The following is a 13,000-nucleotide window of genomic DNA, read 5'->3' as shown; positions in this document are numbered from 1 at the left end:
GGTTCATTTTCAGAACTGAGTACTTTTTATGACCGTGTCATTTTGTCACCTGGGGCAATTTTTTAGAGCCGGGTAATTTCAGAATGGGGTACTTTTTAAGAGCCGGCTACCTTTTTCAGAACCGGGTACTTTTTAGAACCTGGTTCCTTTTTTAGAACCTGGAACTTCAATGAACAGGGTTGTTTATTGTTGTGTTAACAGTGCTACGCCCACTTAATAGGCACGACCACTAACATATTGTCGTCAAAGTCCTCTCACTAGAGTCCAAGGAAACCGGCAGTTTCAACAGTGGCGGACCATAGGGAGATTGATGTTAGAGGCGTAGGTTCCACATTACAACTGAGAAGATGTTTGATATCAAATGGGTATAAATCGCATGCAGCACATACATTACGTATGTCTGGGTTGCTTCTGTACCGGTTTCAGTATCCAAAACGAAGTTGGGCAAGTGTCTAGGACTAGTGTCTTCTTCCGCAGGAGTGAGGTATTGTATATTGATAACAGGGTTCACCGGGCGCGTCCTGGCAAAGGCGTTTACCGATTATGTGTAAATTTTACTTAGGGCCTCCTTATGCTTGTCTGGAGCAAAGGGTTATGTTGGTAGGTGGTGGATCTCGTCATAGTTCTTATTTAGATGCTCCCCTAACTCCCATGGAGTTGGGAATAGAGCAAGTATTTGTATACTAGAGTGTTCTGGTTTGTGACAGTTTATCAAAAACTGCCTGCTCAGCATTTCGTTGTGCTCCTTAATGTTTAGCGAGCTCTTTGGTCTCACTATGTAAGTAGTGTTCAGGGGACATATGTATGTAGACATCCCGTGGCAGTTCTGAGTTCAGCATTTTGACAGCACCGCCGCCTTATTAGGTATCTAGTTTTAAGACGAGGAGACCAAATTGGTGACACGTAGCTCAGGAGCGACCGGCCTTTTACCTTGTGGCTTCCGGAAAGCGACTTGAGGATTTCGTTGCGGCATGCACCTTGAAGGTCAGAGTATTATTGAATATTACCCTAAGATCTTTGGGTGACTTACAGTCGGTAGCGTGACACGATCGACGTAAACGTCCAATATTTGCGCCACCATTTCCTTCCACGTCGATAACAGCAATAAAAAGGGTATTTCCAAGAATTGTGTACTTTTTTAGAATCGGGTACTTCTTAGAACCATGTACTTTTTTAATATAATACTTTTTTAATCGACTACTTATTTCAACCGGGTCATTTTTTAAATCAATTATTTCTGCAGGAAAGCCACCAGCTCTTAGTCCAAAGGATAGTTACTTAGATAGTTATATAGAAAAAAAATGTAAGGCGCGATAACCTCCAAAGAGATCTAAGGCCAAGCTTCTCTTCCAATTTGCGTGCTCCTCTTGATTTTCACTACAAATTGACCGAACGGGACCTACATGTTTTATGCCGACTCCGAACAGCATCGCAAGGCAGATGAGTTTTCACTGTGAGCTTTTCATGGCAGAAATACACCCGGAGGGCTTGCCAAATACTGCCGAGGGGCGACCCCGCTTAGAAAACTTTTCTTCCAATTGAAAAACCTTATTTCTAAAAGTTTGATGTTGCCTTGGCCGGGGTGTGAACCCAGGGCATACGGTGTGGTAGGTGGAGCACGCTACCATAGAGGACAAGTTAATAAGAGCATATTAAAAATGTAAAGTAACAATTTGTTACAGGTTTACAAAATCAAAATTGCACAGCTCAGATTATCATATATCAAGAAATGATTCTTACTGTTCTTACCATTCAGTCCAGCAGCAAAACTTTGTATGTCAGAGCTTACCAAGCCGGTGTCAATCCGGTTAGACAAATTTTTCCTTAATAATTTTGTTCCATACCCCGTGACTTGAGAAGCCTTTTCTATCTATTTATAGGTGTATAACATAATCCTTGAAAATCCCGAAACACATAATCCCGACTGGATAAAAACCGACCATTCACATTCCCCACACTACCAAATCCCGACAGTTCATAGCCACGACACGACGAAATCCCGATTTGACCAAATATCGACCATTCATAATCCCAACACTACCAAATTCCGACATAAGATCTCCACATACTTACTTCGAGTCCTCATTTCTAAAAGAGTAACGAAACCGCAAATTTATTAAAAATAATTTATGGGATATTATGCTCCTGATATTTATATATTTCAAAATCTGTTTAAATATAAAAGATATGGGCAAATTACAAGAAAGCCATGCTGATAGAAGCAGCTCGAAGGTCGTTGCAACCCTTTTTTCAAATAAATTTTGGCTCGCTGTGACTACTATTTGATGGGCCAATCTTTAGTTTGCCTGCTAAATTTCTTTTTCTATTTATTTACAACCATTTTCACAGCGTGACAGCAATCCGTTGACAATAACATTGTGAATGTGACATTTTTTACATTTGCCAATTTGACACTTTTACTATTGCCTTTTTCGGCGACCCGAAAATTTGTGAATTTGTTATTTATTTGATTTTATTGTTATGGCCAAATTTGTTTAATGCCACCGTGGTGTGATGGTAGCGTGCTCCGCCTATCACACCGTATGCCGTGGGTTCAACTCCCGGGCAAAGCAACATCAAAATTTTTAGAAATAAGATTTTTCAATTAGAGGAAAATTTTTCTAAGCGGGGTCGCCCCTCGGCAGTGTTTGGCAAGCGCTCCGGGTGTATTTCTGCCATGAAAAGCTGTCAGTGAAAACTCATCTGCCTTGCAGATGCCGTTCGGAGTCGGCATAAAGCATGTAGGTCCCGTCCGGCCAATTTGTAGGGAAAATCAAGAGGAGCACGACGCAAATTGGAAGAGAAGCTCGGCCTTAGATCTCTTCGGAGGTTATCGCGCCTTACATTTATTTATTTATTTTTTATGTAGAAATGAGAAAACTTAGTTTACACAAACCCAAATCCAAAATTAAAACAACTTTTGGATATAAAGGGTAATCGTACTCAGTAATTCACATAAGTCAGCAATTCCCTTTTCCATGTCAAAAGAAAAATGTTTTCGGTCACATATTTTTCTGACTTAGCCTTCGGTTCCCCAAAGGAGGGTTATGTCTGAACCTCAAGCTTGAAGTCCATCTACTTTGTTATGATGGGCAATTGCGATTTGAGGGGCCTTCCTGGATCCTTATTAAAACAGAGATTTAATCGGGCATGTAGAAGGTTTGAGATGACATTAATGAGAGTCTGTATCAGGTGGGATGTTGTTAAACTAAGTAGAAAACCCTAATCACTTAACTTAGATAATTCTGTTAAATTATATGACAAAAATAGCAATAAAAAAACTTGGAGGCCTCCGTGGTAGTAGCATGCTCACTAACCAAACCGAAGGACAGCACGTTTCTAAAAAATATGTAAGGCGCGATAGGTTCCGAAGAGATTTTAAGCCGAGCTTCTCTTTCAATTTACGGCGTGCTCCTTTTTAATTTTTCCTAAAAATTGGTGGGACGGGACCTACTTATTTTACGCCGACTCCAAACGGCATTTGCAAGGCTGATGAGTTTTCACTGAGAACTTTTCATGACAGAAATACACTCGGAGTGCTCGCCAAATACTGCCGACGGGCGATCCCGTTTAAAAAAATTGTATTCTAATTGAAAAAAACTTGTTTCTAAAATTTTTGATGTTGTTTTTCCCTGGGCGTGAACCCATTACCTTCGGTGTGCTAGGCGGAGCACGCTACCATTACACCATGGCGGCCGCCGTCAGCACGCTTCTATGCAAATTAAATTAGATCCCCTCTGGGTGCGTAAACTACTCAGTAAAGCTTTATAAATTGCGTGCTACTGAAATCAATTTCCAAAATTTCATATAAAAAATTAATTAGGACTTGGCTCAATTTACCTCCGAGGATATTTAGGGCTGAGCTTCTCTTCCAAATTGTTTTTTCAATTAATAGATAGAACAGGATTTACCTGTTTGCCGCCGAATACGTGTGGTAGGTTAAGGGAAATAATTTTTTACTGAGAAGCCTTGCATGACCACCGCCAAAGGGCAACCAGACATAGACATTTTTTTTTTTTTTTTTTTTTTAATTGCAAAAAAAAATTTTTTTTATAGTTTTTGATGTTGCTTTTTCCGGGGCTCGATTCCAGGACATCATTCGATGTAGTAGCCGGGCACGTCACCACCACAGGGCAGCGGCCGTGCGAAAATAAAAAGCGTAAACTATCCACTACCAAAAGTCGAAAAGTAAATATGAACCTAATTGCGTATAGAGACAAATTACAAAGCATGCAGCGGGGCATTCATATGGCGCAGTTGATAGAGGCATTTGTGTTTACATAGGTACGAATATATGATATTTCGAGCTCAAAACTCAGCTCTCAAAAAGCTAGCTGATTAAGAAGTTAAATTCAGAAAAATTTTCCTTGTAACCATCGCCATGTGCGATTTTAATTAATATATTTCTTATCTCAATAATCAAAGTTATGTCTCTAGCTAAGTAAAAAAATAGTTTTCATATTTAAGAAAATTACTTGTCCAGATTTAGGAATGGATTTCTGTGGTGAAATAGCATATATTAATTTTTGTTATGGTATATGTTGTCTTCCACGTTTATTGGATTTTTTTTTTTTTTCAGTGTACACTACAAATATCGCAGGCCAACAAAATAAAAAAAATCCAGAATCAGCTTAGCTACCTTCAAATTGGACCCATCTGGGCAACTATGGCAGGTGTCTCTAAAATTTTCTATATACCATTCCAAATCAAAAAATAATCTTTCAACGCCGTTTCGAGATATCGCCATAAGGTGGACCAGGGGTGACCCTAGAATATGTTTGTACAATATGGGCATCAAACGAAAGGTGTTAATGAGTATTTTAAAAGGGAGTGGGCCTTAGTTCTATAGGTGGACGCCGTTTCGAAATATCGCCCTAAAGGTGGACCAGGGGTGACTCTAGAATATGTTTGTACGATATGGGTATCAAATTAAAGGTATTAATAAGGGTTTTAAAAGGGAGTGGTGGTTGTTGTATAGGTGGTCGCCTTTTCGAGATATCGCCATAAAGGTGGACCAGGGGTGACTATAGAACGCGTTTGCACGATATGGGTATCAAATGAAAGGTGCTAATGAGTATTTTAAAAGGGAGTAATCCTTAGTTCCATATGTGGACGCCGTTTCGAGATATCGCCATAAAGGTGGAGCAGGGGTGACCCTAGAATTTGTTTGTACAATATGGGTATCAAAAGAAAGGCGTTAATGAGTATTTTAAAAGGGAGTAACCCTTAGTTCCATATGTGGACGCCGTTTCGAGATATCGCCATAAAGGTGGAGCAGGGGTGACCCTAGAATTTGTTTGTACAATATGGGTATCAAAAGAAAGGTGTTAATGAGTATTTTAAAAGGGAGTGGGCCTTCGTTCTATAGGTGTTCACCTTTTCGAGATATCGCCATAAAGGTGGACCAGGGGTGACTCTAGAATATGTTTTTACTATATGGGTATCAAATGAATGGTGTTAATGAGTATTTTAAAAGGGCGTGGGGCTTAGTTCTATAGGTGGACGCCTTTTCGAGATATCGCCACAAAGGTGGACCAGGGGTGACTCTAGAATGAGTTTGTACGATATAGGTATCAAATTAAAGGTATTAATGAGAGTTTTAAAAGGGAGTGGTGTGAAGGCGTTTTCCAGATATCGACCAAAATGTGGACCAGGGTGACCCATAACATCATCTGTTGGATACAGCTAATTTATTTATATATGTAATACCTGCCAAGATTTTAAGGGTTTTTTATTTCGCCCTGTAGAACTTTTTCATTTTCTTCTACTTAATATGGTAGGTGTCACAACCATTTTTTAATTTTTTTTCTAAAGTTATATTTCGCGTCAATAAAACAATCCAATTACCTTACCATGTTTCATGCTTTTTTTCGTATTTGGTATAGAATTATGGTATTTTTTCATTTTTCGTAATTTTCGATATCGAAAAAGTGGGCGTGGTCATAGTCGGATTTCGTTCATTTTTCATACCAAGATAAAGTGAGTTCAAGTAAGCACGTGAACTAAGTTCATTAAAGATATGTCGATTTTTGCCCAAGTTATCGTGTTAACGGCCATGCGGAAGGACAGACGGACGCCTGTGTATAAAAACTGGGCGTGGCATCAACTGATTTCGCCCATTTTCACAGAAAACAGTTAATGTCATAAAATCTATGCCCCTACCAAATTTCAAAAGGATTGGTTAATTTTTGTTCGACTTATGGCGTTAAAAGTATCCTAGACAAATTAAATGAAAAAGGGCGGAGCCACGCCCATTTTGAAATTTTCTTTTATTTTTGTATTTTGTTGCACCATATCATTACTGGAGTTGAATGTTGACATAATTTACTTATATACTGTAAAGATATTAAATTTTTTGTTAAAATTTTACTTTAAAAAAATTTTTTTTTTAAAAGTGGGCGTGGTCCTTCTCCGATTTTGCTAATTTTTATTAGGCGTATATATAGTAATAGAAGTAACGCTCCTGCCAAATTTCATCAAGATATCTTCAACGACTGCCAAATTACAGCTTGCAAAACTTTTAAATTACCTTCTTTTAAAAGTGGGCGGTGCCACGCCCATTGTCCAAAATTTTACTAATTTTCTATTCTGCGTCATAAGTTCAACTCATCTACCAAGTTTCGTCGCTTTAGCTGTCTTTTGTAATGAATTATCGCACTTTTTCGGTTTTTCGAAATTTTCGATATCGAAAAAGTAGGCGTGGTTATAGTCCGATATCGTTCATTTTAAATAGCGATCTGAGATGTGTACTCAGGAACCTGCGTACCAAATTTCATCAAGATACCTCAAAATTTACTCAAGTTATCGTGTTAACGGACGGACGGACGGACGGACGGACGGACGGACATAGCTCAATCAAATTTTTTTTCGATCCTGATTATTTTGATATATGTAAGTCTATATCTATCTCGACTCCTTTATATATGTACAACCAACCGTTATCCAATCAAACTTAATATACTCTGTGAGCTCTGCTCAACTGAGTATAAAAACACAGTAGGGCAATTTTCTCAGTATCCGCAGAGAGTTTAGAATATTTTTCACGTTTTTATACTCAGTTGAGCAGAACGCACAGAGTATATTAACGTTGATTGGATAACGGTTGGCTATACAGGTATAAAGGAATCGAGATAGATATAGACTTCCATATATCAAAATCATCTGTATCAAAAAAAGATATGATTGAGCCATGTCCGTCCGTTCGTCCGTCAGTCCATTAACACGATAACTTGAATAAATTTTGAGGTATCTTGATGAAATTTTGTGTGTAGGTTCCTGAACACTCATCTCAGATCGCTATTTAAAATGAATGAAATCGGACTATAACCGTGCCCACTTTTTCGAAATCGAAAATTTAGAAAAACCCAAAAAGTGCGATAATTAATTAGCAAAGACGGATAAACCGATGAAAATTGGTAGGTGAGTTGAAATTATGACGCAGAATAGAAAATTAGTAAAATTTTGGATAATGGGCATAGCACCGCCCACTTTAAAAAGAAGGTAATTTAAAAGTTTTGCAAGCAGTAATTTGGCAGCCGTTGAAGATATCATGATGAAATTTCGCAGGAACGTTACTCCTATTACTATATGTATGCTTAATAAAAACTAGCAAAATCGGAGAACGACACCACACCCACTTAAAAAAAAATTTAAACCAAATTTGAACAAAAAATTTAATATCTTTACAATATATAAGTAAATTATGTCATCATTCGACTCCAGTAATGATATGGTACAACAAAATACAAAATTAAAAAAAAAAATTCAAAATTGACGTGGCTCCGCCCTTTTTCATTTAATTCGTCTAGGATACTTTTAATGCCATAAGTCGAACAAAAATTTACCAATCCTTGTAAAATTTGGTAGGGGCTTAGCTTCTAGGACGATAACTCTTTTCTGTGAAAAAAGGCGAAACCGGGAGAAGCGTCGCCCAGTTTTTATACACAGTCGACCGTCTGTCCTTTCGCTCGGCCGTTAACACGATAACTTGGACAAAAATCGATATATCGTTACTAAACTCAGTTCGCGTACTTATCCGAACTCGCTTTGTATTGGTGTAAAAAATCCCCGATATCCGACTATGACCACGCCCACTTTTTCGATATCGAAAGTTACGAAAAATTAAAAAAATTCCATAATTCTATACCAAATACGAAAAAAAGGATGAAACATGGTAATTGGATTGGTTTATTGACACAAAATATAACTTTAGAAAAAAACTTTGCAATATGGGTGTGACTCCTACCATATTAAGTAGAAGAAAATGAAAAATTCTGCAGGGCGAAATCAAAAGCCCTTGGAATTTTGGCAGGAATACTGTTCGTGGTATTACATATATGAATAAATTAGCGGTACCCGACAGATGATGTTCTGTGTCACCCTGGTCCACGCCCTTTTAAAATACTCATTAACACCTTTCATTTTATACCCATATCGTACAAACAAATTCTAGAGTCACTCTGGTCCACCTTTATGGCGATATCTCAAAAAGGCGTCCACCTATAGAACTAAGAGCCCACACCCTTTTAAAATACTCATTAACACTTTTCATTTGATACCCATATCGTACAAACAAATTCTAGAGTGACCCCTGGTCCACCTTTATGGCGATATCTCGAAAAGACTTCCACCTATACAACTGAGGCCCACTTCCCTTTAAATAAGCACTAACACCTTTCATTTGATACACATGTCACACAAACACATTCCAGGTTTACCCTCAGTTCATTTTCCTACAATGTGATTTTCCCTTATTTTGTCTCCAAAGCTCTCAGTTGAGTAAATAATGTTCGGTTACACCCGAACTTAGCCTTCCTTACTTGTTTAAGCTAAATTAACACACACAGAGAATGCACAAGCACTTTCCTTTAAATTTAAAAATGTAATTAACGGCGAAGTTTGTTGTTGTTTAGTTGATTGTAAATGCATATTTTCTGCAATGAAAAATTACTAGAAGCTGCAGCGCATAAAAATTCTTGATTTTAATTTTTAATATAAGTTTTCAATAAATTTTTCAAATTTATAAATTTGCCATTCAAATGGTGCATTGTGTTGAGTATAGAAAGTGTAGAAACCGTAGAAAAATTCCCACAAATATATTTTGTTGTTTTGTGTAGAAAACTTTCGGCAGTAAAATGGAAAACTTTCTACGCTTTCTATGGAATCTACACAGAATACCACTAATAATTACCAACGAAAAAGTTATTGTTTTGGCTTTGGGCTCAAACTCGAACCTGGAATATTAAATATATTTAAAACTAAATTTCCTGAATTCAGCAACTTCAGTAAGTATCTGCAGGACCACTTAGTATAATTTTTGGAATACACAAAGCAGCGGAATTAATTGTGCGTATTCTCATGCTGGCAATTCACTAAGTTGGAAATAAGCCTATATTTCTAAGAAACTTTAATATGAAGACGCTACAAGCAATTAACAGTAATTGTACACCGAAAGAAAAAGACAGGTAAAATCAACCGAAATACGGGTTAATTCAACCGAAATTTCTGTCAATTTTTATCCATCGCAACAAGATGTTGAATCAACTGCGCACAAATCGTTGATTAGTAATTGACCGTTTTAGTAGTCAAATAAACAAAAAAAGTTGTTGCGACAGCTTTGTACGAAAGTACCTATACCTATGTTGCATTCCTAGGCAGATGAGTTTTCACTGAGATCTTTTCATGGCAGAAATACAAATGGAATGCTTGCCGAACAGTGCCGAGGGGCGACCCCGCTTAGGAAAATTTTCTTCTAATTGAAAAACCTTATTTCTAAAATTTTATGTTGCTTTGCCCGGGGTGTGAACCCAGGGTCTTCGTTGTGGTAGGCGTAGCACGCTACCATAACACCACGGCAGCCGCCATATACATACGTAAATATGTGCATACATATAGTACACAGCATACATAAGTACAAAGTAGAGAGCGCAGTGAGCGAAAAATTCTCTTTGAAATTTGCTCATGTAATGACTGGTGATCGCTGTTGAAATGTCCAGTGAGATCAAACAACAAAAACATCAGTTAGATTGATTAGGACTCTGTCAATTTTACAGAATTTTGTTAACTTAAGAGCGACAATTTCTCTTCCGTTGAAATGACTAAACTTATTTGTTCGCTTGACAAAGAACTCGGTCGAATTAACCATTATTCGATCAATTTCACCGAATTTCCGTTAAATCAAGAACAACAGAACCGATTTGTTGATTTTACTAGCTCCATTTCTTTCAGTGTAGCAAATACCTAGAAAATATAGCAATTGCTAACACGAAAGTAACATAAATAGGAATGCGCTACTGTGGAACACCATGGCGTATACGCAACATTAAAGCATTCAGATAAAATTTTGTATTCCAATAGCGATTTCGGAAAACTTTTTTATCAGCAACGGTTTAACAGCCTAGTTATGTGAACAATGTGGCACAGACATACGTGCAAAGCAAATCAACAATGAAAAACGGCTAACAAAATGAAAAAAGGCACAGCAAGTTATAGGTTCGTTTTGCCTTTAAGCAGCCCAAAAAAAATCTACGAACGCAATATGTTTGCATTTGTAACTTTTTTGCGTTTTTTTTTTTTTTTTTTGTTGATCGTTAACTTGTTAAGCCTCAAACAAGCTGGTCAAAGCCAAATCGTAAACTTTACTTTTTTGTGCGCAACAAAACTCAATGCTGATTTATTGGTTGCAAATTACTATCAAATTTGAAGTTTTTCAAAAACAGATTTTTATTACGTTGAAATCGACATATCTCTTCGTATGTTTTTTGCTTTTTTTTTATCAAGCTCATTTATTAAAACTGTTTTAATTGTATAATATTTCCCATTGATTGATTTACTTTGCGTTGTCACAGGTGAAGCGTTAAGTGGTTCGGGTTCATCGAAAACTTTGACGCTGCATGAAGTGGAGCAGGATCATACACCAACAAAAGATAAACATTTAATCAAAATGAAAAGAGAACACAAGGCTGCCAGAACTTTGGGTATTATAATGGGAACTTTCATAGTCTGTTGGCTGCCATTCTTTCTTTGGTAAGTATGAACAAAACCTAATGTAATAGTCAGTTCCAAATATCAATAAACCCTCAGTTTTCAGCGGCGCGATAAATAGTTTTGACAGGATTTCTTAAGTACCAATTAAACAGTCATTCTTTAGCGGTAGATGGAATTATCAAAACGAAAATTCCAATCCGATATAAAAATTCTCGAAAGTTTGCTTGTACTCTCATATCAAAATTGAATGCCACGGATTATCTTGTTTGGCAAAATATTGTTTGAACTTTTTTTTTAATTAGACCTTGTGGTGGTCAAAAGGCATTCCTCTATTTGTGGCATTGCTTCGCTCCATCCACAAGCTGCTATTACTCTCAAATATTCATCAATATTCTCTAAGGAAAGTTATAACCAATTTGCAGTTTCAATAGGGTTAGATTTAGTGTCGTTGATTCAGCATTACAATTGACAAGATCATTGGTTTCATGTGGTGACACATTATATGGAGGACATAAATAGAGTATGTCGGAGCTGATTTTAGATAAATAAGAGTTTAGCGTATCTCCTACAAGAAAATTGCTAGCCGCTACTACTAGTTTTGCATATTGAAAACTGAGAACGTCATTCACCGGGCGTTTTTCAGCATAAAACTTTGCCGACGAAGCGACTAAAGAAGCTAGCGGCGTTTTTTGTACTGCCAGCAACGAACTTGAGAATTTTGTTACGGCTCTGAACTAAAGGTGCAATTGCAACTAAATGCTAATAGAAATGTAGCTCATTATCGAACGTAAAACCCGTAGTTTTGGGTGCCGGACAGTTTATACCATAACCAGTAGTACGTGTATTTGCTTCGTCTATTTCATAAATGAAGTCACCAAGAACTTAGTTAGTGAGAGTTCCAAGTTACACTAGGCGAAGAAACTGGAAAGAATAATGCGATAGATGTTGTTTTCTTGTGATGAAGGTGTTATGTGGCTCTTTAGAATATTCATTGTAAATATATAACTCATCTCATTAATTAGCGACTAACCCCTTTTGTTTAGAAATTAGCGCCAATCATACTCAATTTCTGAAGCCAATTGTGATCACAAAGTGAGATCAATTGCTCCTCCACACATTTCTCTCAAATATGTTCAGGCCCTCGCCTTCCTTTTTTGACAATTATAGGTGTTAATAGAAAAACTTTCGAGGGCACGAAATATACTAGCGAGGTCTGTGATGGATTTACAAACAATACATCTGCGGCTTAGATATACAACTCTAATTATCTATTCCAGGCATAAGTTTCAAGTTTTTAAGACTATGGGCAGTCGGCCCGTCTAAATACTCACTTGGTCTCGAATGGCTAGATTTCTAAAACTTATTAGTCAAAAATAGGCAATTGATATATTTAATTTTAAGATATCTGAGAAACCAGATCAGTAGTCGATTTATCAGCTCAAAAGCTATTCTAATAAAGTTCAATCAATCCGATTTAAGCGTCAATTTCAATTCATACTCTATTCGATGTAAGGCGAACTGGTTTCTATGTAATTGGCTCGTCTTCTCTGTCGATGTCTTACAAGGATAGCTGAGGGCTCTCCTTACTAAAACATGCTCTGTATCATTGTCCCTCATATACAAATTCTTCTTCCATTACCCATCCGATTTCTAGAATAATTTTACTTGCACTATTTTAAACAGCCTCGAGCTGAAATTACTAGCCTCATTATTAGCTGTATGTTTCATGACCTACATCTCGAGATCAAACTTTCCTTGTGCCACTTGGCACACTTGCTTCGACCGACATCGGCGTATGAATATTGTGGTTTCTACATGGTAATTGCAACATTCGATATTTAGCGTAGTAATAACATACATCCAGAATACTGTTGCCTTTCCTGATCAATTTTGTTTCGTGCTCTTTCAGTATTTGTTAGCTAAGTAGGAATCATACTTCACAAGTGAAGTCAAAGGACCCTGCATTTAACGATTTTTTCATTAAAGATATCTTCTCTGCCGATTCAGGCAGTTA

The 13,000-nt window shown here is 37.2% G+C and overlaps 1 protein-coding gene across 9 annotated transcripts in view; it reads left to right on the top strand.

Moving 5' to 3' along the window:
* Positions 1 to 13,000, top strand: part of Octbeta2R (Octopamine beta2 receptor) — a 733,310-nt gene that overhangs the window by 706,157 nt on the left and 14,153 nt on the right. For all 9 annotated transcript variants that reach the window (XM_067762597.1, XM_067762595.1, XM_067762596.1 and 6 more), the window contains one exon: positions 10,848 to 11,025. In XM_067762597.1, the coding sequence (XP_067618698.1) occupies positions 10,848 to 11,025 (178 nt within the window). The remainder of the gene's footprint in view (positions 1 to 10,847; positions 11,026 to 13,000) is intronic.

This window comes from Eurosta solidaginis, chromosome 1 (genome assembly GCF_040869045.1).
Source record: "Eurosta solidaginis isolate ZX-2024a chromosome 1, ASM4086904v1, whole genome shotgun sequence".
Classification (NCBI taxonomy): domain Eukaryota; kingdom Metazoa; phylum Arthropoda; class Insecta; order Diptera; family Tephritidae; genus Eurosta; species Eurosta solidaginis.
Note: the sequence above shows the minus strand (reverse complement) of the source record. Positions and strands in the feature narration are given on the sequence as shown.